This window comes from Acanthaster planci, linkage group LG21 (assembly GCF_054643075.1).
Source record: "Acanthaster planci isolate LZ-2023a linkage group LG21, COTS_SCS, whole genome shotgun sequence".
Taxonomy (NCBI): domain Eukaryota; kingdom Metazoa; phylum Echinodermata; class Asteroidea; order Valvatida; family Acanthasteridae; genus Acanthaster; species Acanthaster planci.
In genome coordinates, this window is record NC_141797.1 from 11,188,162 (window position 1) to 11,213,923 (window position 25,762).

A 25,762-nucleotide genomic window follows, 5' to 3' on the forward strand; every position below is an offset into this window, starting at 1 on the left:
TTAAGTTGATGCTGTTACCAAGTCGACTAGTCAAGGTGAAATTGCATCAACTTTTGTGTCATCGCTAATGATTAAAATGCGCCGGTACCTGCCACTGGGGAGACCGGATGCCTGTATTGAACATTTTCTTCCCCATTCACGATTATACCTTCTGCCACTGCAGCTAACATAATTCCTTATTTTGAATCATCTTTTGTGGGAAAGGTGTTTACAAATGGAGTTGCTGCAAATCCAGTATATTTTCTTTTACCCAAACTAAGTGTAGCCAGAACCTCTGGCTATTCAGGCATTTTGCAGAATTTATTTTCACATACCGTTGGAAAACTTTTGTAAAATTTAAAAGACAAGGTCGCATTTTTATCCGTTGAAATTCAGAGACTACACAAAAAGCTATGTATTTGAAGATGTGTCGATTAAATCTGTTCGGCCGTATGTATGTCAGGTTTCCAAAGTGTCATGTAATTGTTAATTTACAGTAAAGTTGTTGCCTCACGAAATTGGTAACTAAATTTCATTCACAGTTTGTCGATTTGGCCAGTGCACACTTTGTATCTGATTTGAATTGAATCAAAATGAGCCAAGGCTGTCAGATTTGGAGTTCAGTTCGTCCTCCGGAGATTTATCTAAATCTGATTCGAAGCACATCTTGAATGGCCAGCTTAGACTGGACTTATTTTTCTTCTAAACAGTCAAACAGGCTGAGCTCTTCAACTAGGATATTTTTCCCACATAGAGATAGTCATAAAACAAGAGTACTTGTAACCAACAGTGATAAGAGGACCATTCGATTGCTGATACAGGCTTTCAATAAATCAATAAGCAAATTACAATGATAATCTCCGGCATAAGTATATCTTGCCCTGGGCACTCTGTAAGCATTGAAAGTTCGTAGACTTCAAGGATTTTGTTTTTCTTTCCTTTGCAGGTGCGGAATTTTGGTCCAGGTCCGACATTTTAAGGGCGTGGGATGGTTGCAGCCCTTGATAGCTCAATGGTCCGCTCAACTTCTACCTGGCTTCAATTTTAGGTCATCAAGAATTTCCCAATATTCTTACCCCATTTTATTTGGCCATTTTGTTGGAAGAATTCCCACCCAAAGTACTAGATGGCTGCGCTTTTACTCACAGAGTCAGTATTTTGGAGGACCATTTTAGTATTTTTTTGAGTTATTTTCTACTTTTGTTGGGTGGTGGGGGTTATTCCTGGAGGCCGAACGTACTAGATACCTGACCACGAGACGTTGCTCGTTCCGCGCGCAGTGGGTACAAGTGTAAAGAGGTAAGAAGCTCCCCACACTTGCCGAAAGAGGGCGCTTTCTTTTCATCGTCAATGTAAATAACTTCTTGACAATGGCGAATCATCCGTTACGCGTTCAAAGTGCCCTAACTTTCAGGCTTTATAACCGCCCTTTTTCACACTACACTTGAGTAATTATAATCATTTCGAAGTCAGAAACATGGAGGAACTTGAAGACAATGAAGGTAATGTACAAGCTCTTGAATCGCAGAGAAAAGAAGTCATTTCTGAACGTGCTCCACCATGTCCACGAAGTTAACGTAAAATGGTGATGCTCGACAGTAACGTCAGACGTCAGGCCTACACATGCAACACAACTGAGTGATCTTTATGAGTCATTATTTCACTGTATATTGGTAGGCTTATAGGGCCACGCCTGATTAATTGCTGTTCAACTCCTGCCCCATGCCAAGATGTGGGGAGTGGGGATTGTATCACTAGGCACTATCACATGTACGTGTATCACTTGCATATCGAAGTGACCTGACCTGCTGACATGTCCGAACGTAGCCCCACTACTACCACTAGGCCTAGTGTGGCATGGGACTTTCGCTACCACTCCATCCTTAGCCACACATCCTTATTTGCATGTTAGTGTAGTCAGATAGTGAAAAAGTTTGGCGCACCATCTTATAATTGTAGGCGTAATTTTTTTGCACACAGAGATGATCCTTAACCTCTCCACTTTCTTAGCGCCATTTACATGATTTAGGCCTATTGACTAATTTCACTCTCGTTTTTCTGGTATATTATAGTCTTTTTGCCTTCACCCCATTCAATCTCATGGGCTCGCTGTCACAGTCGCCATCTTTAAAATAAGGTCGTTGAACATTATGCCACTTGACCCCTCATCGTCTCCACGGCTGTTCCATGTCAAGACATGCGAAAAGATACATGTACTACATGTACATGTACCAATGGCCTCTTCCAAAAATCACGCCTACGATTATAAGAGGGTGCGCCAAACTTTTTCACTACGCTGACACGCAAATTTTGTATACGGATGTGTGGCTAAGGATGGAGCGGTAGCAAGAGTCCGTTCCACACTAGTGGGGTTAGCCCGAACCGAGTGAGTGATATTAATAACGCAGTGGCTGTTGTTACATCAGCTAGTAACGCATCTCCCATTTTCTGTTGTTACGGCACTGCAACTGCGCAAGCGCCAACTTAAGCGCAGAATTCTGACTTTATTTCCCTTTAAAAAAATCCTCCAAAGCCTCTGATAAGTAAGTAAAAGTAAGATAAGTAAGTAAAAAAAGATTCCTGCTTAGGCCTATACGATTAGAAACCAACATAAAAAACAATTATGGTATAAAACATGAAATTTAGGTGGAAAAAAATAAATTAGTCCAAGCGCAGATTTGAACTCTTACACCAGTGGTTCCTAACGTTCCACCTTGACCACTTGGCTACAAACATGACAAACGTACTATATAAACCCTTGTGATGATCAGCTACATGTACATCATGTACATGTACGTCATCGCACTTGCGCACTTCAGTGCCGTAACGATACAAAATGAGAAATGCATTATGACTGCCGTAACTATAGCCACTTCATATTAATAAAGTCTCCCCCACTCATTCACACTCCTCTTGCCATGTTGCCGAATGATTGAATATTATTAAATTTATTATTATTAATAATAACCAGAGTTGTCAGGCGAAATGTAATGAGCAGTATGCCGTGACCGTGACTGACTGAGGCTGTTTAATTAGCAAGTCTTGTCTTGAATGGCCAATGTCAGTCAGTCATACCAGTTTCAGTGGCATTCTTTTTGACCCTTTTACTTTAAAATTAGGGTCAACATGTTTACTGATGGAGTTACAGTATAAACATGACAATACATGTACATGTACATGTAGGTACAGACACAGCGCTAAATGTGGAGAGTGAGCATGGCGAGTTTTGTTCGGAACTTGTACTCATGGTTTGACTTTTCTGCCATAATAAACATGATCAGCATGTTCTCCTGACATGCTTTCATTTGCTACTGTACGTTTGACAGTACATGTGTAGCACTGACACGACTATGACATTACAATAACTTTGCAAATCCATATTACATGTATCTCAGATCTCATGCTCAAAGTTGATGGCCATAAAAGAAAAGGTACATGTACATGTATTTTCAAAGAAAAATTGATAAGTTTTTCATTCCTCCATACATGTATGTGTTACTTCATCAGATTTACACTTTTTGATATTAAAGAAAATTGGTCGCCAGATTTTTGATAGTTATTCAGTCATATTAAGAAAGAAAATTGGCAGCCAGATTTTTGATAGTTTTAAGTCATATTAAGAAAGAAAATTGATAGCTAGACGTACAATACATGTACCAACCAGACATGCCAGAGGGAACTCTTTGCAGGACTTGATTTTAGAGTTTAACTGTGGACATGGTGGAGTGTATCTTACATCTTGTTGGCCAACATAAATTTATTGATAAGGGTGCTGCATAGGTGTACATGAATATGTAATTTAAGGTAGCTTTTTGGCTGCCACGGCTTCTTGGCAGAAAACTGGGGTCTTGTTTACAGTCATACAGTTCACATGCACATTTCTTGACCAGTAATTTACTTTGCACAGCAAGCAGAATATTTGGCCATCACCCTAACCCTCCATCCAGGGTCACGTACACGTATACATGTACAGCTGTATGTTCACCCAGCACTGCTGGTGTATCAATTTAGTTTTATACATGGAATTGTGCATGTACATGTATGGGGCGGTGCATGACAGGGGTGTCCGGTCTCCTGCAACTACGGCTTCAAATTTTGATTAAAAGAGGCAGTGGTGAAGAACCATAGCCAGTGTTCGAACTTGTGCATGCCATACAGTCTCACATGGAGACTTGCATCATGTGTTGCCAACATACGTACATGTACACGACATACATGTACGTGTACATTGTAAACTGTTGAAACTATTTCTTGTAGGGGTTTTCCTGAAGATGCCGTATGTACCCCACTATATATTTGCAGTGGATGTTGGTACATGTAATGACATACATGATAAAGCCAAAAGTGCAAAAAAATTTTTAAAAGAGATACATGTACATGTATTGAGCTATTTCATGCAGCATCGTCATTAGAGGCGAGTATCGATTTTTGGACATTATCATTTAAACTGACTTTTATCGACAGCATTAAACCCTACTAAATTCTACAATATTCGAATATCAACTGGACTTTTGGTTAGACAATGAATTGTTGTGACAGAATCAAATCACAGCCAACCAGATTTTTAAGTTCATGAATCTCGCTTTAGAAAACTTTTGCAAGCTAAAGACCATCACTGCATCAGGATGGCTTTAATAGTTCAACACTGGCTTCATATTTATGTGTTTTACATTCTTGTGGAAACCCCGGGTGCAAGGATATCATTTTTTTTTTACATTAAGAGAAGAAATAAACAAATATTCACTGCTTAAAAAAAACTGATGCATATTTGATTACAAAACATCATGACTAACAAAATAATCCCATCAGACATCTTGTTTCCATCACAAAGCTCACTGGCATTTGTGTGTGACCCTAAACTATAAGCAAAACTAAGTTGAGGAAGGAAACATACTGTATAAGGTGCTTTGGCTCTTGGTGGCTGGACATATCACTCTGCATCATTATGTCTAAGTGGCTTGCCTGCACAGTGTAACAAGATCCAACAGGTCAACTCTCCCCAAGGCCAGACAGCCTGGGAGTCTGTGGTTGCTAGTCACCACAAGATCCAACAGGTCAACTCTCCCTAAAGCCAATCAGCTTGGAGTCTGTGGTTGATAGTCACCACAAGATCGAACTGGTCAACTCTCCCCAAGGCCAAACAGCCTGGGAGTCTGTGGTTGCTAGTCACCACAAGATCCAACAGGTCAACTGTCCCCAAAGCCAATCAGCTTGGAGTCTGTGGTTGCCAGTCACCACAAGATCCAACAGGTCAACTCTCTCCAAGGCCAAACAGCCTGGGAGTCTGTGGTTGCTAGTCACCACAAGATCCAACAGGTCAACTCTCCCCAAGGCCAAACAGCCTGGGAGTCTGTGGTTGCTAGTCACCACAAGATCCAACAGGTCAACTCTCCCCAAGGCCAAACAGCCTGAGTGAGAGTCTTTGGTTGCTAGTCACCACAAGATCCAACAGTGGCATTGTTGGGACTAGCTTCCATTGTCTTTAACATGACCAGTTTGTTTGGCTGCGGTTGAATGTCTGGTGCATCAAAGTGCCTCAGGACTTTTTCACCAGATGCACTGCATCTGGCAGGTCTAGATTAATGTGCATAATGAACACGTTTATGGTGGAAGAAAAAAAATTATAAGTGCTACATACAGGTGTACTTGATATTCACACTGATTGTACAACGTAATACCACACCACTGTACAGAGGACCTTCGTGGAGCACCCTCACAGAGGACAAGTCTTTGTTGCTGTGCTTGAGTAGACACTACTGTATTTCATTGTCACCTTAACCTAAATAACAAACATGTCCTCTGTGAGGGCGTTCCATACAGGCCCTCTATTGAACACAGACCCTTGAACTTATTAGAATGACAGAAATTTCCATACATGTGGACCACCCTAAAAAATCAATAATGTGCTTGGGAGCAACATATTGGGTCTCAGGCATATACTGTACTTTAGAATTGACACATGCTCATAGCAGGTGATGGTGGGTGTGTGGAAAACAGCTGTGACCAATGATATGATAGATGTCCTGAAGGTTAGTCATTGTTGGCAAATACTCGATAGTGTCACACCCTAGACAATGCAACTACAGCTTCCCCAGACTGTCAACTAACCACCTGACCACTGATAATTGGCTCCATATTGCACTTTTCAGTGCTCTGTTATTTTTCAGTTAGGATTTTGTACATTTGATGTGATGACATGATTGGCTCAACTTTCATCCTTGCGTTCAGTTGTAGTACTTGTTCTTGTCTTTTTTCCTAAATGTTACACAATCCTGCAGTGAATTGTGGCATTACCTGTTGATGGATTAACAGTTGGACATTATACTCATTCCAGTTGGACAAAGGAATCATGGCACTCAGAGGGAAAGTAGTTTATTTTCAAGGTACATGTACCGTGCAAATGCATTGCAGTATTGTGCAAACACATGCATCTTATAGAGAGAATGTGCAGCGTGCATCGTGGGTACATGTACAATGTACATACATGTACATGTATACTGGCAGGCAGACTTAAACATGATACTTGTACCATGTACATGTACATGTATCATATCATGTGCATACCAACTACCATGAATATGTGTAGAGTTATGAGTAAATAATAGGGAGGTTTCAAACGCTAACGGTTACATTTAGCACGCGGGTTATGTCACCAGTTTATGTGGTGTCATGATGTTATACACAGGTCACTCTCTGCTAATCGTACACACGGCATGGACTTGCTACTTGTACAAAACGTGTAATTTCAAATTTCCAGTTAATCTGTGTTACATTCTGTATGTATTCACAATCTGAGTGAAAATTACTGAATTGCTGATGTTCACTGGTTGGTTTTGTGGGTTTTTAAAATCTTTCAAATACAAAAACATTAGTGTACAAAAGGTCAATTTCAAGGTGGTTTCCAGTGTCAGAAATAGACTTCGCGAAACAATGTATAGATCGTTAACAGATACAGAGAGCTAAATGTTCATCCGTTCACATGCGAAACCTCCCTGCAGACCAAACAGTGCTTACTCATGTCAAACGTTATTAGCATGTACATTCATGTGTGCACAGTACAAGTATTAATGTAAATAAGTAAATACATGTACTGTACATGTAAACTACTTTCTTATTTCTAATTCTTTCCTTTTTCAAATATTTTTTTTCAGATGATCAGTTTTTCTTCAGCCGTGCTCCAAGAATGCCAGAAGATGACATCATTATGTCAGAGGTTGCTATCCTTACAGGTACATTCACCATACATACATGTACATGTATACATGTATGTATCATTTGTTACATTTGCCTGGAGCAGAAGCACCCCCTAATTGGTTGAAAAGAGCCATGTTGGTTGGGAGTGTTCATTTTCCTGGTAGCGATTTAACTGTAATGTGTACATTTCTTAGTCGTTCATGAACCAGCAAAGTTGAGTTAGACCAAATGTGTCTCTGTTGCTGAGAACATTGTGCCTCTCTTGGTCCAGTTCGAGGCCCATTGCAGCTCTGTACAACATTTGCAACATTTTCACACCATAGGACATTGACAGTCTCCTCAGCTCTGTACAACATTTGCAACATTTTCACACCATAGGACATTGATGGTCTCCTTAGTAGTCTACATTGTTCTTTGTTTCCTTCTTAATCATGGAAATTGTGGAGGCATTCATTCAAGTGTCCTCGTAACCGAATTGTATTACTATTTTTTTCTTTTCAGGAGGGAGAGACCAGCATGGCAGGCCAATCATTGCATTTCCAGCCAGGTATCACACGATACTGGAGTCAAAGGTCAAAGCAAGTGGTATGGATAGTCTTCTCCGATACTACATTGACATCACAAGGTTTGTCATAACATGTGACCCTAACAAAAACGGTCTTCACTTGTACAATGATATTTTTGTACAGTTTCTTATTAAAGCCTGGAAAGTGTACTCAGAAATCCACTTTGAGGCAATATTTCAATTTTTTGGCATGTACATGTACATTGAATGCTTGTGGAAGACAGTTACATGTACATGTATCATAACTGAGGTCTTTTTAATCTATAATGCCTTGATCTGCAGTCCACATAAATCTGTAATATAAATGTACACACAGTCTATGGACATGGCAGACAGCAAGGTCTGGTTTGATACACACATAGGAGACTTAGGGTTGTACAGCCCAGAATCCCTATGTTGGGAATTGGGTGCCAAAGTTGCTCAATGGATAGTGTCCGATTGGACAGACTTGGCTGTGAAGAATCTTAGTAGACTGCCTACAGGCACACACACTGTACATGTAATATTGGCATAGTTAGTTGTGTTCTTGTGTGCACAGAAATTTACATGGGCACTAAACGTTTTCCTTGCATAAAAAAATTGCTGACAGACAGGTGATAAAACAAGCAGATGATGGCTTGCAAAATTTGTAAACAGTGCACATATCCATCATGCACAGCACATAATGAGTAGATGTACAATGTTTGCTTAAAGATCATTATCACTGTGGCCATATTAACATAATTTGGAAGGCATAAACATAAATTTATCTTTGGCTATATTACAGGGTAGCTGACAGGAAGCGTGGCTTTGCATTTGTCACCGATCTCAGATTCTCTACATTGGATTTTATTCTCCTGATGAAATCAATACTCAACAGCATCCAGGTAGGATGGTGTACATGTACATGCATTTTAATATTGTCACTTATAAAACATGCATACATGTCCATGTAGAAGTCATTTTACGAGCTGGTTTGCATTTTTTTGCAACAAGTGACGTCGGCAAACTGAGGCATTGCTTTGTACCTGAGCCTGGATTCATGACAGCAGCTTGGATTCCTGGCCCTTTAGCTCTAGAGTCTGTGTGTAAAATCCCTCAGTTGTGTAGTGTAATCTAACATTTACATGTAATTTTTGATTAAAATTAATTGAATTATTTAATTGAGATATGGTTTTTTGAAGGCTGGAAGTTATATACATGTACATGTACCAGAGCTGTATATGCTAACTAGAGTTGAAGTAAACAGTCTACTGTGCATACCCCGGTCATGCTTCTGCATATATTCGTACCAGCATTTGTACTGTGTTTTCAAGCTTCAGACATTGAATAAGATACATGTACATGTACCTATGTCAGTTTGAGACCTTCCATTAATTTTTATGAGGCTTTAATGTACATGTACGTACGCTTACATGTCAAAAAGATGTGGGTGATGTACATAATGTACCATATGTACAATTGTACACGTACAGATATGCAGACAGCACCCCAGGGCCGATTTCGTAGAGCTGCTTAAGCACATACATGTAAATTGCAAAAAAACCTTGCTTAATAAATAAAGGTCATCAGCTCAAACTCTGTGTGATTGTCATGTTAACCAAAAGACAGGTACCAGTAAACACCATTCCAAAACAGTATACATCACAAGAAGTTTTGGCTGGTAAACTGATTTCTCAAGCAAGGTGTTTTCTCACTTAAACATGTACATGCTGGTGGGCCAATTTCACAGCGCTGCTTAAGCGAAAAATTTGTTTAAGCATGAAAAAACCTTGATTGACAAATCAGGTTACCAGCCAAAACTTCTTGTGATGTTCTAGTATGTTGTTTTAGAATGGTATTTACCTGTCTTTGAGCTGATAACCTTTGTTTCTTAAGCAAGGTTTTTTTTTAGTGCTAAAGAAAATTCTGTGTTTATAAGCGGCTCTATAAAATTGGCCCCCTTGGGTTGCTGGTATGTTATATTTGTACAAGTATGTACATGCACAGTGTTTGTGAAACAAATTGGAGACCGGACTAGGGTCAGTAACCATAGTAACCATGTTCATAAAGTTTAACAAATAATCGCTGATTGAACTTGACTCATGATGTGGTGTTGTTTGCTTAAAGCATTGAAATTCCATTTTATGCAGTAGTTTTTATGTTATGTTGTTTTGTTTTTGGTCAGGCTGAGATGAAAGGAGCAATAGGAACCTGTGTGCTTTATGCAATACTTCCACTCAACAAGAAAACGCACAAAGATACTTTGACTCATCTAGCGCTGAGACAAAGCAAGAAGAAGATGAACAAGAATATTATGCCACCTTACTTCCAGGTAGGCCTTCAAGCAGTGTCATTGTTGAATCAGCCGGTTGGGTATTCCAACAGAGCATGCTCAGTACGAGGAACACCTATGGATGTGTGTCATAGTCTGTCCTATCAGCATAGCCATACGTTGACCCATGCACCTGCTGTGTGCCTGAAAGACCTTGGCTTTTTGAAATACTGAACTGGCTCATTGTGATGCTTTTTGTGCCATTTTTATAAACTCTTCTAAAGTAGGCATACGTGTAATAGTACCTTTGTCTATCAATGAAGCAGGTTTCCCTGACCTGTAAGGGGGAACCTCATTGATTTAGTGAGTACCTCAGCCTTTTCTGGCTTGTTTTGCCAACTCTCGCTGAAAACAGGAAAAAATTTATGTAAAGATAACAGAAATGTTGGACTAGTTCAATTTTAGATTGTTTCGTCTGAAACAAAGGTCTCAAACTACAAGAATGATGTATTTTTGCAGGAAGTAGGTTGAGAGTTAATGTACTACTACAGTTTTTTTAGGTCTTGTCAACAACATTTGTATTTACTGCGGGCATTTTTAATTTTGTCCAAATTATTTGGCCTCCCTCTTCTCACCAGCACCCCAGCAAAACCCTGCAATGAAGAGCAAACATAACTTTTGATGTTTGTCTCTTGTTTACACGCCACAGTTGTAATGATATGATACAGCTAAGCTAGGTCCGGTATGAGCCTCCAGCTGGTGTAAGAGAGGGTGCTATGGTTTCTTACCGGTAGCAACAGAGGCTCCTTTTGGTTAGAACTGAACTTCGCTTGTTCATGGATGACAATGAAAATGCACACTTGACCGTCACATCGCTACCAACAAAATGAACACTTCCAACCAATATGGCTCTTTTAAACCAATGAGGGGATGATTTTGCTGGAGGCGGATAATGGTACATGAAACTATTTCATCTAATTCATGTCTTTAGCTGTCTTTCTTCTCTATGTTATAGAGCGTTGCCATTGATGATGAAGTGGAGCTGTACAACTACATTGAGAAATCTCACCTGACACCAGAACTAGGAGGCTATCTACAGTACTCACACCGTGATTGGGTTGCATTTAGAAAGGTTAGTCACTGAGGTCATGTTGGTGTAGAGGCTGTTTACAGTACTCACACCATCGTTGGGTTGCATTCAGAAGGGTGACGTTGTGTGCATGTCACTGAGGCTTTGGGGGTGTAGGGGTTATGTGCATTATTCTCACCATGGCTAGCTTACATTCAGAAGACAAGGTTTTGTAACCCTACATGTTCTTGAGTTCATGGTGGTGTAGGGGTTACGTGCACTACTTATTCTCCTGTTTGATGAAACATTGCATTCAGATATAGTTGAATTAACTTTGACTTCATTGCATTATAGACCTTTTTCCTGTGATGTCACGATCGTGCTGGACCGCCATGTGTTGTGATGGTAATGAGTGGATAGTGTTGTGATGGTAATCTACCTAGTCAAGATAAACTACTCCAGCATGCAGCGTTCCTACATGCGCTTGTACGTGGTTGAAGCTGCCTGCAGGAATGTATGCAATCATTGTGGCCATGGCGGTCCACACGTGGTGTTTTTGTTTACATTTAGTACAATCCAGTCACGTGGATGGAAAAGGCCTGTACTTGTTCCATGCTCTTTTGGTCTTGCTGATTGGTCACTTTGATGAAGCAGTAGGAATTTGGGTGTTCTTTAATGTGGATTCTGTGTGGCATATTTGGTGCAGGTGCACTTGTAGATGTTTGGTTTCATTGTACATGTACGTGTAGATTGCTGCTAATTTGCATGAGATATTCTTTGGCTGTTATATTTTTCTTATGTTGTTCTTTTTTGCTGATTGCAGATTGTTGAGCCATTGTTTGGTAATTTTGAGTTTGTTCAAGTCAGACTTAGTGACACCTACCAACATCTTTCTGCAATGGCAAAAACAAATGTAGGACACAGTAAAGAACAGCTCCAACAAACACACAGCCAACTGCAAGAGACTTACTATGATATTAGAAGGCAAGTGTATATTTATACTAGATTACATTCCGGGCAGGAACTTCATTCTTGAAATGGCAAGGCAATTTCTCATTTGCAAAGGGCACTTGTATTCAAAAATCAACTTGTCTGTGGGGACATTTCAATGGGCATTGAGGTAAAGACCAGGGGCATCAAGGCGATTGCCTCTGATGCCTCCGTGAACTTCCTGCCCTCAACAATCTTGTTTGTAACATTGTCACCAACTTTCAGGCATACAAACTTTACAACCGACCCAGCATTTTTGTTAATTCTCTTCTCTAGAGGATTGCAACTAGATCAAGTTCTTGATCAGTGTGAAGAGCTCCTTGCAAGATTCTCCAGCTGTGATGAAGAGGATGTATTCACTGTCTTAGCTCAGAAACCAGTTTTTAAGGAAACAAAGGAGATGGTGGAAGGATGCCGTGATCAGCTGATTGCTGCAAAGAAAAAGATTGAAGATGATTGGCATAGCACGTCTAGCTGGATCATTCAAGCTATACAGCTCATTGAGTATAGAGAGGATGTCAATAAGGTATGTATCCTGATCAGTGCTTAAATAAATTGATAATGTCAGATTAATGTTGAGGGCAGATCATGAACCAAAATTTAAGGGCTGAATTTCTTTGTTTTTTTTGGGGGGGGGCTAAATTTTTTTAAATGTAACCTTCAGTGGTCTTTTGGAGGGCTTAGGCTACCCTACCCTTTGGTACTTTTCATGCACTGGTTAACCGTGACAGTCCTCAATAGCTAATTTCAATATAATTTATACGATCACGAGGGAAACGAAAACAAAATTGATGCCCTCTCATTTTTTGCCAAATTATCTTAGGGGGTGGGCATAGTATTGTCTTTGTCCTTCCCATTGCACTCTCTCTTCTTTAAGTTATCGATGGCATAAACATTAAAACAATGACAGCAGACTACCTTCACAGTTTGCTGCCAACAGGTTGATAAATTGGCAGTCAATAAGCTGAACAACTTGATTGGAGAAGAGCATTCATTTTCCCTGCAGGAAACGGTGTAGTGAATCGTGAGTGATTAACAACATACAAGAGTGCATGCAAAGACATACAGACGCGTTTATTCTGTTCTGTTGGACTGTCTTTTTCAGTTACTGGATTGGTTGAAATCCAAGAAAGAAAGAGATCTCCAACATGTTGCTGATATCGCTGATAATCTGAGCCGTGCTGAGATGTTGTGTAATCACTTTGAGACAGGATTTCTCCTCAAGGCTGAGGTAGGCTTTTTAGTAGATTGTGACTTGCATTGTGTATGTAAGTGACTTGTGCAAGTAAACATGTGTAAATCTTTTGCATTGCTTTCACTTTGCCCATATCTGCATCTCCTCTGCTTGAATACTGTGATATGCATGTAGAAGTTTCATTTTTTTACAATGTCGGGTTGTCAAATATTAAGACAGTTAGTCTTCATATTCTCACATTGCATCCTCTCATAAATCAGAGATTAGTCAAGTAACCTCAAAGCAGAAGTACTGCAAAGGCCTGGAAACCCTTCACTCAAAGCTGAAAGGTGTGGTAATGATGCACCTGCTACTGTAGATATTGAATTGATTGGAAAATTTGAAGGACAGTGGTACACAAAGCAAAGATCCCTGTTTTACAGTCACATTGATCAAGTTACTGTTTTGTTTCTTCCAGGAGAAAATGTCCAGGGTCAGTGACCTAGTGCAGCAGGGGGAGGAAATGGCTATGAATAATGGCAATTCCAGCCGAGGGGAAATCATGACGCTCGCCAACACGTTGAAGCAACATTCAAAGGACTTCCAGAATGCTTTGCAGAAACACCAGCACATTCTACAGTCAGTCTATCGGTTTCATCAACTCTACAATGAGGTGAGTGCTGTGCTGTTGACACTTCATCTGTGGATTCTGTCTTTTGATTCTTGCCAACACCAATGGTTTTTTGAGAAAGGAACCTTTTTCCGTTTTCTTCATTTCTGCCAAAGCATACTTTCTTGTTTTATTTTCACCTGAATCAAGCTCATATTAAGGATTTTTTCATATTTGTTTTTTTACTCCAGGCACGACGCTGGTACATCAGTTGCATCAAATTTCTGCCCCCTGACCTGTACGACCTCTACACTGACCTTAAATCACACTCACAAAGTCATGATTCCCAGGCATTACGTCTCCAGTGGGAGGAAGATGTTAGACGGTTTCTGCACAAACACCCCTTGATGGCAAAAGAAGAGTTGAAGCAAGTGAAGCTGATACCTGAGGACATTGGAGCCGCTTCACTAAAGAAGAAAGGACGACTACTGTCCTACAGGTAGATTTTTATTTCTGGTAATGACACCAAGGATTCCTCAAAAGTGCCCTAGGCGCTGTAGCTTGCAAGCCTGTGGAGAGGAGAAAGTGAGAAGCAGAGGTGGGAGGAAAACCCCAGGGGAATATTCTGGGTAAAACTTATGGAGTCAGGTAGGCACAGAAAACCCAATCCACATATAGGCCAAGCCAGGTTTTGAACCCGGACCACAGAGGTGAAAGGTAAGGAAAGAAGTACCATGCCAACCTGACTCCCCCACATTAAACAGACCGTGGTGTCACTAAACATGACGCATAATATCAAGCACTTTTATAAAAAATTACTTTGGGAATACCTCATTTTTCTTCAAGAAATAATACATGTATCTCTGGTCTCTTTTTTATTTCCTAAAGTACCATTTATGATTGGATAGCTCTGGCTTCATATCATTCACCTTGCATTCAACTCTCCTAGCACCTCCTTGAATTGCCTCCTGTTTTTTAATTCTACTTTTACAAGGACAAAGGGGCTCAGCCTCATTATACCACAAACTTCCCAATTATTCATAACTACAAAAAGTCACAGGTGTTATTGTTTCTCTTCTTCCACTGTGATGCAGGTGCCTCATTTTGACAAATTTACTAAGTCACAGACTGAAGATCTCTGCTTCAAACATCAGAGACATCCTGAAATGGCAGTCAGAAATTCGCAATCGATCAGATGATTCAGCATCCCATCAAAGTGAAAGACTGCCCTCTAGTGATCGAATGCATAAAGTATCGTCATCAAATAGTCTGGATTCATCAGATCAAACCAGACACAAGAAACCAGATAAAGGGAGACAGGGTAAAAGTCATTTGGCAAAGACAAAAGTTGAGAAAGAAGATTTCCATAACAGAGGTACACAAACCCCAGACAGGGTAAGAAGACACAACAAACAGAGAGACATATATCCCGATAACAGTAATTCTGTTGAAGATACAGATGACGATCCCTTGATTCAAAAGATAGGGCATCCAGGTTCATTCTATGACAAATACAGTAACAGACAGGGTCAAATAATGAGTGATGATGATGCTGCTGACGGTATTAGAAAAACCCAGGAGGATGTACAAAGAAAAAAAAACATCTCAACGATGGCTGAGCGGGAAATAGCTCACGCACAGCAGGCATCGGTATCACAGCCAACTGTCCTTACAGAACAGACTGTGAGAGGTCACTCACCATCTAGGCAGTCCTCTAGGGAATATAGCTCACAAAAGTATGGCATATATGGAGATTCTGATTTTGAAGATGATACTGCAGTGACCATACATCATAAGGGACATCCTCCTTTGCCACAAGGACTCTCAGAATACCTGTTGCCTGGCAACCAGATGCATCATCAAGATAATCACTTCATCTTGTCATCTTCAGATCCTTCCAATGTTGTTGGTGAGAATCAGATATCAAACTATGGGTTAATGCAGCCAGACCCAACCCAGACCACGAGATATCCTCCCCAACTTGGTGCATATGACGCACATTCACAGCATACAGCAGTTCCTAACGGCGCACCTGCTATCCTCAACACCAATCAAAGCTCCTCCTTAGACTTGCATTCGCAACCAGAGAATCGCACTTCACCTTACCAGCTGCGTCCTACCTCGTCATCGCAAAGGTCTTTGCCACAACGACCTCCAATGAGCTTCCATGGTAGCTTGATGAATATTCATCAATTACATGTGGACAATGATTTCTCTGCAACGGGTGAACCACATGCTAGGCACAATGAAGTACTGAACAGTTCTCCACTTACAAAGCATAGAAGTTTGATCAACCTGAGTCAATCCCCAATTATGGATCAAACACATAGTGGAATTATTCAGAACAACTCAATTCAGACATCACCTGTAAGATCAAATCACAAAGTGTATTCATCTCCAAGCAGTGGGGGTAATGCCTCCATGCAGGATAGCAGAATATACCTCGCAGAAGATGGCTCTGTAAATCCATACTGGTCTGTACGGCCATTGCTGCAACATGGAATGTCAGAACCAAATGTTAATACTCCATTTCATGATGATGTGGCCTCTCCATACAGTCAGGTTCTAACTAACTTAATGACTGTACGCCAAGTAACAAGTGCCAGACCATTCAGGTCAAGAAAACGGCCAAATTTAGCTCACTCCAAGTCAAAGAAAATAAATACTCTGGATTCTCATTCTGTATCTCGTAGTGAAATGGATCTACAGTCTGTGCCACGGAACCATTCACTTCCAAATGGTCTGTCCGTCTCAGAACAAGCATTGCATCACGATGAACCTAGCCATGAACAAAGCTCACCACCAAATATCACGGCATCAGCTTATCCTAGCGTTGTTGGATCTGACCCCCAGGTTGAGTATTATAAGAAATTGTATTCCTCATCTACACCACAGTTAAACCATTCTACCTCTGCATCAGGACACAAAAAAAGAGAGTACACTTTGGATCCTTCCGGTCATACATGGATGCATGATATCCCAGTAACTCAGACGAGACGTTCACCACAACTCTCTGCTCGGATACCATCATCTCTTCCTCTGTCTCCTCTTGCTCTTCTTGAGTTAGAGGTTGCCAAGGAAACCGTGGATGCTAAGGATGCTAAAATAGAGGATGAATATAATGAGGAGCAGAAGAGAAGGCAAGGTGTGATTGACAGCATTGTTAACCAATCAAAATCAAGTATCATATCACATGATGAGAGAGCTTCCCTTGACCGAATCCAGTCAAAGGGTCATAAAGGTCGTAGTTTGGAAAAGAGGAAAAAACATGCAAATGCACTGAGTCCCCCAAGAAATGTGGATGAAAAACTGAGAAATTCCTCCCCTAATGTATTCATTTCTAGAGAGGGGCAGTACTTGTCACTTCACCAGAATGGACAGTCATCTTCCTTTCAGCCTCAAGAAGTCGGCATGAAGTTGGAGAATGGCTGGAAGAGGCATTTCAGAGATTCATTTGTGTCTCCAGTGGTAGCTTACCATTCCACACCAGTGTCAGTCCACAGACCAAGTGCTAAGCATCAGTTTAGCCTGTCTACAACACTCCCCCAAGATCAACAAATTCAAGCTCTTCTCACCTCAAATGAACGTGATTACAGACAGCGCGAACAGTTAGTTGGCAATGCCCAGAGGCATACTGTATACAAAGTAGGTGAAAGCCCTGGCATATCAACTGCTGTGTATCCGAGGGACCAGGTTAGAAGACGACAAGCAGAGATGAATTGGAGACAGGAACATCTGAGGGAGTTAGACTTATCACCTAAGACTCAACCTCATCTTCTTGGTCCTCATTTGAGGGATGAAACCTCATCAGAACCTCTTTCTGACTGGAGGGAGCAACATTTACAAGATCTTGGGATAACACCAAGCATGCCGCAGTCTAACTTGAGATACAATCCAACCAGCAGAAATCCTTCAAGTATTTCTGCCTCAGAGGATTATGACTGGAGAAATCAGCATCTGATAGACCTGGGAATATCCCCAAACATGCATCAATTTACAGGAAATCAAGTTCCAACTCAGGCAGAGACGTCTGTCGGTTTTTTAATTGAAGGAACTAAAAATGACTGGAGGAAGCTACATCTGTTGGAACTTGGTTTATCCCCCAACATGCATCTCTCTAGACAAAAGCAACGTTCGGTCATTGAGAGAGAGAGTACTAGGAACCTGGAGTCAAACTCTGCCTTGGGTCTGAACAAGCCAGTAGAACCGATAGCGTGTCAGAGAGCTGTGACAAGGTCTGTTGACCATAGAGATAGTGTACAAAATATTGCTCCGATGACCGGCAGATCACAAGGTGTTAATGAGAGCGGGCGGAGTTTGGATGATATGGACGAGATCCACCAACTTACGGATGAAACAGCCAAAAAGAGGTAAGTGTGCTGATCACATTTGCTTACTATTCTCCATGATGTTTCTGCAAAGTCGGGAGTCTTGGGTTCGAATCCCTCCCTAGCCAGCTTGTGATTTTTTTCGAACACTTGAACCACACTGAGAATACTGTGTGAATATATCTGCATGAACACTATTGTAAGGACAGATGCTTATATAAACCTAACATGCCTATGCAGAGTCAAATATCATTGGGTCATAGTTGAAAGAAGTATTGCACCATCAACAACCCAAAACTGTTTTCATTGTGTTGAGTCCATCCTTAATCTTGTCAATGCCATCAAGAAAGGATTTTACAGTGACAATGTTAACCGTAACCTTACATAATACTGAAAATTTCTGCTTAGTAGTAAAATGTAGTGTACAGCGCTGCTGCTTGTAAGAGGACATGACCTTATTGTTCTCTGAACCCACAAAATACAAAAGATAAGACAATGTACATGTACCATACAGTGCTGTGGCACTATGACTGATGATGATGCTGTTTTCTGTACGAGTAACAATGGAGGGTGCCCTAGCCCGAAATAGTAATTTGTAGAGCTAGGTCCTTCACGCACAGACTACTGCTCAGTATTTTGTACATGTAGTACTGAGTACTGTAAGCCAAATAATATGCTTGGGTAAGGGTTAATAAGAGGACCTGTGATAACAGGAACCTTGCACGTATGTGTGTATTATTAGAGATAAAAACAATGAAAGGTAAGATTTGGGACCTAAAATTTCCTTGTTATAAGCAGAATCTTTATTAACCATGTTAACAGTGCTTTTATTAAGAGGTTTGACTGTATAGGACTTCAAAGGGATCCTATGAAGACTGTATGAAAATAACGTTAGTTCTCTCTGAAGATGCACTCAGTACCGGGGGGGGGGTAGATGCAAATGATTTGCTTTTGAAGTTACCAAACCCTTCCTTCTGTTTATTGTCCAGTGTTAGATTTGCACACCTATCTGATGAGACCATCTTAGATGCTGAAGAGAAAGTGCAAGAGGAGTTAGCTCAGAAGCTTCACCTGCTTGAACTTAAACTGAAGGTATGACAGTTTCTTCTGTAGCAAAATTGTACCACAAGTGTCCAATGACTTGGTTTGGTAGCATTGGAAATTAAATTGGAACTGCATGCATGCTGTTTTCTGTACGAGTAACAATGGAGGGTGCCCTAGCCCGAAGTAGTAATTTGTAGAGCTAGGTCCTTCACGCACAGACTTCTCGTTGAGTTTTGTTTCACGTTAGATTCCATTTGTCTATTTCTTTTACAATCATGCATGTTCAGTAGGGGTGAGATTTGTCCGATTTTGTCTAGATTTTCCCATTATTTTGTGTGAAATGTGTTCAAGTTATAGGGATTTCTTTTTTGGATGGATTTGCTGAAAAGGAGATTTTATCATCATACCAATTCTGCAAGAAAGTGAATGCAGCACTTGCGGAAATTTAAGTTTAGAGCATGTTTCTTTGAGTTGTTACTCCTGCTATAATGCAATGGAATGCTGATGAATAGTGGTGTACACATGTATGTGTGAAACTGTAAGGACTTCGCATAACTCTTAGCTGTATGCACAGGCCATGCCCTTAGGTACTATCCGTATATATATTAGGGCGAATATTTTAACAAAGCTGTTGATTGGTAAAACAAAAACATTTTGGCATTTAGCCAATCAGTTTCATTTATTGAAACGTTCTCAGCTCCTAAGGGAATCTGCATCCTTTTGTATTCAGGTGACCACTGCTTCATTAATAGAGTACTTAAGTGTGACGTCACAGTGAATAAGAAAACGAATGGATTATGCGTGCGTGTTGGTTCACGTGCTGGTTCACGTGTTGGTTCTCGTGCTAATGCCCTTTACACACTTACATGTATTGTGTGTGTGGCGTATTCACTTTGGTACTCCATACTGCTGCTGTTTTAACCAAGTGAGAAAGTTGTGTTGAATGCTTGGTCTGCCCCACTTAATTTTTCTTTATTGGATTCTAAAAATTTAATGCAGAGTTTCACAAAAAAGAATGAAAGTGCATTTGAAATTTATGTAATCGCATTTGTGTCATAAACTGTTTCTCTTGAAATACAGGTGCACTGCATCCTCTGGAGGTAGGCAAGGAAGAATAACTCCAGATGAACTATACAGTAGTACATGGCTCATTAAAGCCGTTTGGTTTTGTTTTTCCATTACAGGCGGAAGAGACGTCACTGATGTACAGAGACTTACTTGATACAGAAAAGGCAGGTCTGAACCTTGAACTGAGAGATTTAGATCAAGAAGAAGCAGCATTACAGAGAGACACAAACCATCAAGGGATTTCTCATCTGATACAGCTTAATGGTGATGTCAGACCCACACATCTGATTGGTCAGCGCAATCAGCAGGTAGCTAAATCTCCTCAACCGACACCGTCTGAGGAAAATGTCCTCTCACAGCGCTTTAAGAGGAGTCAACCTGTGCATGCCAGTCAGCACCCTGGTCAACCAGGAAAGATCCAGGGTGATCAGTACACTGCAGTTAATAAGGACCAGTCCAGTCATCCACGTCTGCTACAGGGTGCTGTTCAGCCATCAGTTACTTGGACAACTCAATGTCAGGAAGCGAATCAGCATCGTGGCTACCACGCAACACTCAGCAATGCTGATTCTGCTAAGCAGGTGAAAGCTCAGTTATTGTTTAATGATAATGACGAAGGAGCTAAAAATGGAGCAAAGAAGCTGCCTCAAGAAAGTGTTGGTTCAAGAGATGTGCTTCAAAAGATAGGTTCTGGCACAGTTAAAATCATGGAGAAGTCTTTGTACAAAGTTAACCCTAACCAATCTGATATAATTGAGTACAAATCTTATAATGGTACCAGTGATGTAAATAAAGTCAAGGATAAGGCTAATGGAGATATTCATGTTGCAAATACCCAAGATGTACTTGATGATCAGCATCATACAGTCAGTGCACAGGTGCAGGACCATTCAGTGGCTGGAGCTGATGCTAAGCAAATTGATTTAGTCAACCATCATGGCAACATTGATGCACAGAAATCTGCTGATTCTGGGAGACGTATTGTCAACTCTGTCTCTGGTTATGGAGAAGGTCAGGAGCTGGTTGACAAACCAGCTAAAGATGACTCCTCCATGCTGGTATTACCCGACAACAGATATAATGGTGGGAGTAGAGAACCGACTAGAAAGGAACCCAACGGGGTCATGAAGGAAGAGAAAAATGAATCTGATAAGTCAGTCACTAATGCAACAAAGAGACATCAGGCTCTTGTAAATTCTAGAGATGTGGAGAAAAAAGAGCTTGTTGACAATGAAAGAATGCTGGAGGCAGACAGAGTTGTTCCAAGGGAAGATTTGAAACAAACTTTGTCCGAGAGAGATCATACTGCAGCTGACTACATAGCCTGTGCATTAGGGATGGACTTTGTGAATGACAAGGCCAGTTTGACTGTCCAGCCATACAGCAACTCAAGTAAGTCTATCACACAGCAGCTTGATGAGCAGAGGCTTGAATTGAATAATCAGAACACTCCTCGTGTTAATTTGCCAAAGTCGCAAGGTAGCTTAGATGAAGGTCCTTGCTCTCCAATACGGCAGTGGTTGAAGGAAAAGGAAAGTTTAGAAATAGAAAGTGGACAGTCAGGTTATTCTGAGCAAAATTTGACCGGTAGAGTTGAGGATGAAAAGATATCAAACGTTGATTTTGCTCATTCTGCTGTTGAATCACCAATAAATGCAAGCCATGCCCAAAGTCCAACAATGAGAGCACAGAGTACTTCACCCATTAGACAGTGGCTAAGGGAACAAGAAGAGAAAGAAGCTCGCTTGAAACAAGACAGTTCAATGATTGATTCGGGGAAAGGCTCTGATGTGAGGCCTGTGGGTTCATCAGGTGACTTAGAGAGCTCTAGGGATTTGAAACAGAGTCCTGATTCCACTAGACGACGGACTAATTCATTAATTCCAATACCCGTTGATTCTAAAAGAATTCCTGGTGCTCTGAAGCACGCTCCATCAGAAACAAGACAGAAGTCTAGTTCATCTATCCCTGTGGACAAAGGTCTCTCTAAATCTTCACTGAAAGAACCCTCTCCTTCCCTCAATCTGGAAGTCGCTGAAAAAGCACCTGAACATACGCTTGAAACTTTGGCATCACCTGGTATTAGATCAAGGAAATCTAACCCATATTCCAAAATACCAGTGAAGAAGGTTTATACAGCTTTAAAAGAGGGGGGATACCTGGAGGAAAAACACCACCAACAGAAGTCACAGCAATTACCTGCTTCAGAAAAGCAAAAGACTCACTCTAAAGTTCAACACTCTGACGATCCAAATAGTGAACGAAGCGGGCCTGTTCTTCAAAGGCAAGGAACTTTTACGAAAGAACCCAGACCAACTTTAACCAGAGAAGGAACATTTACTATTGATACAGAACAGGGCAGACAAGAAAGTCAAGATGCTATCATTCAAAGGAAAGCTACCGAAGAGAAGAATGCTCATCACTCTAGCGGTATTTTCTCCCCGTTAGCATTGGTCTTGGATCACATGGTGAAAAAGGGGAATACATCCACACCTGTCGGGAAGCAAGAAAAACAAGATTGGAAAAAACATCCAGACTCAACCGAGGAAACATTTGAAAACAGCTCCACAGAAAGTTCTATGAGCCCCACGACAAAGTCGACCGTAGTCGTAAGTAAAAATCCAACAACAAACCTGCACAACACTAAAAACTATTATATTAGTGTACAAAATAACGACACAAATAATAAAGGTGAAATTACAGCGCCAGGGGTCTTAGGTCAGAGAGTTTACAATGGCAGTTATAATGGACTGACTGAAAGCGATAGGAAGGAACAAGATGACCTAGATGACAGTGAGTTAGAAAAGATGATGACAACAAAAAGTCAGTTGGCTGAGATCAGGAATTTGGAAATTGAAAATCGTCACTTAGCCTACGAAAGGAAGGAGATTGAAGCACATTTGATTAAAAATATCAAACAACAAGCACATGTATCTGATGAAGGGTAAGACTTGATCAGCACCAGTTTTAGTATTTAAATCATGATCATTGTCAGAATGATTCCAAAGGCTTTTACAATCAAGGTTTCCATGCTAACTTGCAATCACTGAAGTAATTTCAGAATTTTGTTGTCCTATGTAATATGAACTGTTTTCCAACCCTTTTGCATACTCTGCTTCACAAAGTTTACTGTGGATAATTCAAATGCCCATGCACACTCATATTGAATATTTTGGCATGTGTCCATGTTTGCCTTATTTCTTTTGTATCCTTCTGTTTTGACCATTCTGTAAGTTTGGTGTTGAATTTATTGCACGTTATCTGAGATGATTTTGTAAGTTTTGAATGCGTCTCTTAATTTGCCAGAGTGATCAAGTAATGAAAATTACCTGCCAAACATATACAAAAAAGTCTTTATTAAAATTCAGTGATATTTCTGTGTCAAATTACAGGTTATTTTGTGTAACAAGAACAAGAATACTGGTACAACACTTTTAGATCCCTTCTTTGCAACGTATCCTATGTGTATGTGTCCTTCATAATCCATTACCCAACCTTGCTGAAGGACTCCCTTTATGGCCTCTCCTACCAAGTACATGTACATGTAGATCATGATGACTGAGACCAGCCAAGCATATTTTTTGTTTAGAACATATCAGCTAAAAGATAAACATGTGGGGATATTTCTTGGGCATTGTAAATAAAGTACATTTTTGTACAATACGTCAAAAGTACATTTTATGCATGAATATTTGCATGTTCTTTCAGATGTATCAAAGGCATGTACATGTAGATACCAGGCACTGCGGACATTGATTTAATTTGACCTGGTTTTTTAGTACTCCTTGGGTGTGTAAAATAGTCGATTTGTTGTAGATTTGTTTTTTGTATTTATTCAATGCATATATTTTATCAGGTGTTGGGATTTGTTCTATTTGTTATTGTTTTTCAAGCATTACCCACTTTGCAATTTTGCAGAACTTTGCTGTATATTAATGTATAATACATTGTATTTTGAGGGGCATTGTGTTAATGTATGTACCCATAAACATGGAATGCCGCTGTAAGTCACGCTCAAATGGTAATATGGTAATGAGTATGAACAGGAACAAGGGCAGATCCAGAATCAAATTTGGGGGTTGGGCCATTTTCGGGGAGGGTAAAACTTTGGGATTGTTTCTATATAATGTTGTTGGTCTTTCTGAGGAGTGAGGCTGAATTGTGGATTTTACACACAATTAGGAAAGAGGAGGAAGGAAATTGACCAACATATTGCCTTTATCTCATTGAAAAAGCTCCTTTGCCCCCCCTGCAACATGAAGTTTTCTGTAGGTCAACACAGGTAAATCAGATGGCTGTCTTGGGTTTGGAAGGCAGCCCTGCTTCCAGCTTCAAGCATTAAGGGGGCCACAGTATCAGGTAGGGGGCCAGATAACATAAACAAAATCTATTTTTTATGCTTATACTTTTTACTGATGGTGGGGGGAGCTTCCCGCCAGAGGGGACCTGGTCCCTTTGGCCCCTCCCCCCTTGGCAACAGGCCCATTGGAATGTGAGCAGACTGCCCAAGAAATGGGTATGTCAGATAGTGAAAAAATGTGAGTCAAGTGGTATGTTATTGTATTACATTATTGGTTACTTTTGTCTCATTGGTACAACATACCATTTTTTTGTACATAATTTATCTAGTGATTGGGGTTAAATGTTGTGATTGCAGTGGTTTATACCAACACTCAGAACTAATGTTTGATCATAATATCAAAAGCAGTACACTGACATCATGTCCTCAGTTTAAATGTTTTGGGCTCTGTTATATTATTATAACATTAGTAAACACTTTCTTTGAAAAGTGCTCAATTTGTTTTGTTTTAACTGATGTAAGTTAAGAAATATCCAGTTAATAGGTTAATGCCAAGGTGTGCCTCTTGCCCATGTTTTCAAGTTAATTATTTACTTTTGACTAAAAGTGAGGAGTGACCAAAGTTCCAGTTCAGTCATAATCATTTGAGCCATGCTTCCCCTGCTTATCTGTGCATTTGAGTGCATTTCTGATCAACTTTCAAATGTACTTTAGAACCTAAAATTAAACTAGATAAAACACAGAACTTTTTCTGTTTTCCCCACATAATAATTTTGTTTATCCCTGTGTTAATCAGATGAATAAACCCATTTCTTTATTTGACATCTCAGAAATAGTTTCAACAAATTTTTATTCTGGAATAGAGTGGAACACAGCGGAAGCTTTGCAGTGTTACGTTTCTTTCCTAATTTGTCAAGGCAGTCAGATGTACATGTTTGAAACAGCTAAGTGCCTTGTTCCTTGTAGAGTGCCGCAGAGACAACTCCAAAACAAAAGGTAGAGGGGGGAGGAAACAGGGCCATGGTCTTCCAAAAACAAGCCCAATGTTTTCTTTCTTGAAAAATGACAGAAAAGCACATTTTTGTGTCTATTTGCTTTCCCTTTCTTTAAAAACATGCAAAAACCAAAATGAAGTCTCACGGCTCAGAGAGATCATTAAAAGTAAAATGAAAACATTTCTAATTCCACCCCCTAAAAAAACTTTGGTT

General features: G+C 40.3%; 1 protein-coding gene across 1 annotated transcript; it reads left to right on the forward strand.

Moving 5' to 3' along the window:
• The first annotated feature begins 1,315 nt into the window (after positions 1-1,315).
• On the forward strand, positions 1,316-25,387 carry LOC147795788 (uncharacterized). Its single transcript, XM_087131202.1, has 15 exons — positions 1,316-1,481; positions 7,131-7,208; positions 7,675-7,798; positions 8,505-8,604; positions 9,885-10,031; positions 10,987-11,103; positions 11,864-12,024; positions 12,307-12,556; positions 13,136-13,261; positions 13,683-13,877; positions 14,066-14,313; positions 14,909-15,135; positions 15,706-18,184; positions 19,132-19,234; positions 20,371-25,387. The coding sequence occupies exons 1-15, from the start codon at positions 1,457-1,459 to the stop codon at positions 23,200-23,202; spliced, it is 7,212 nt and encodes a 2,403-aa protein (XP_086987328.1). The 5' UTR covers positions 1,316-1,456; the 3' UTR covers positions 23,203-25,387.
• Positions 25,388-25,762: the final 375 nt, after the last annotated feature.

Excerpts from the sequence above, each read along its gene's own strand:
- LOC147795788 (XM_087131202.1), top strand. The coding sequence starts at position 1,457 with ATGGAGGAACTTGAAGACAATGAAG. Across the intron at positions 1,482-7,130 it reads GGAACTTGAAGACAATGAAG|ATGATCAGTTTTTCTTCAGC; the intron begins GTAATGTACAAG and ends ATTTTTTTTCAG. Across the intron at positions 11,104-11,863 it reads ATTGGGTTGCATTTAGAAAG|ATTGTTGAGCCATTGTTTGG; the intron begins GTTAGTCACTGA and ends TGCTGATTGCAG.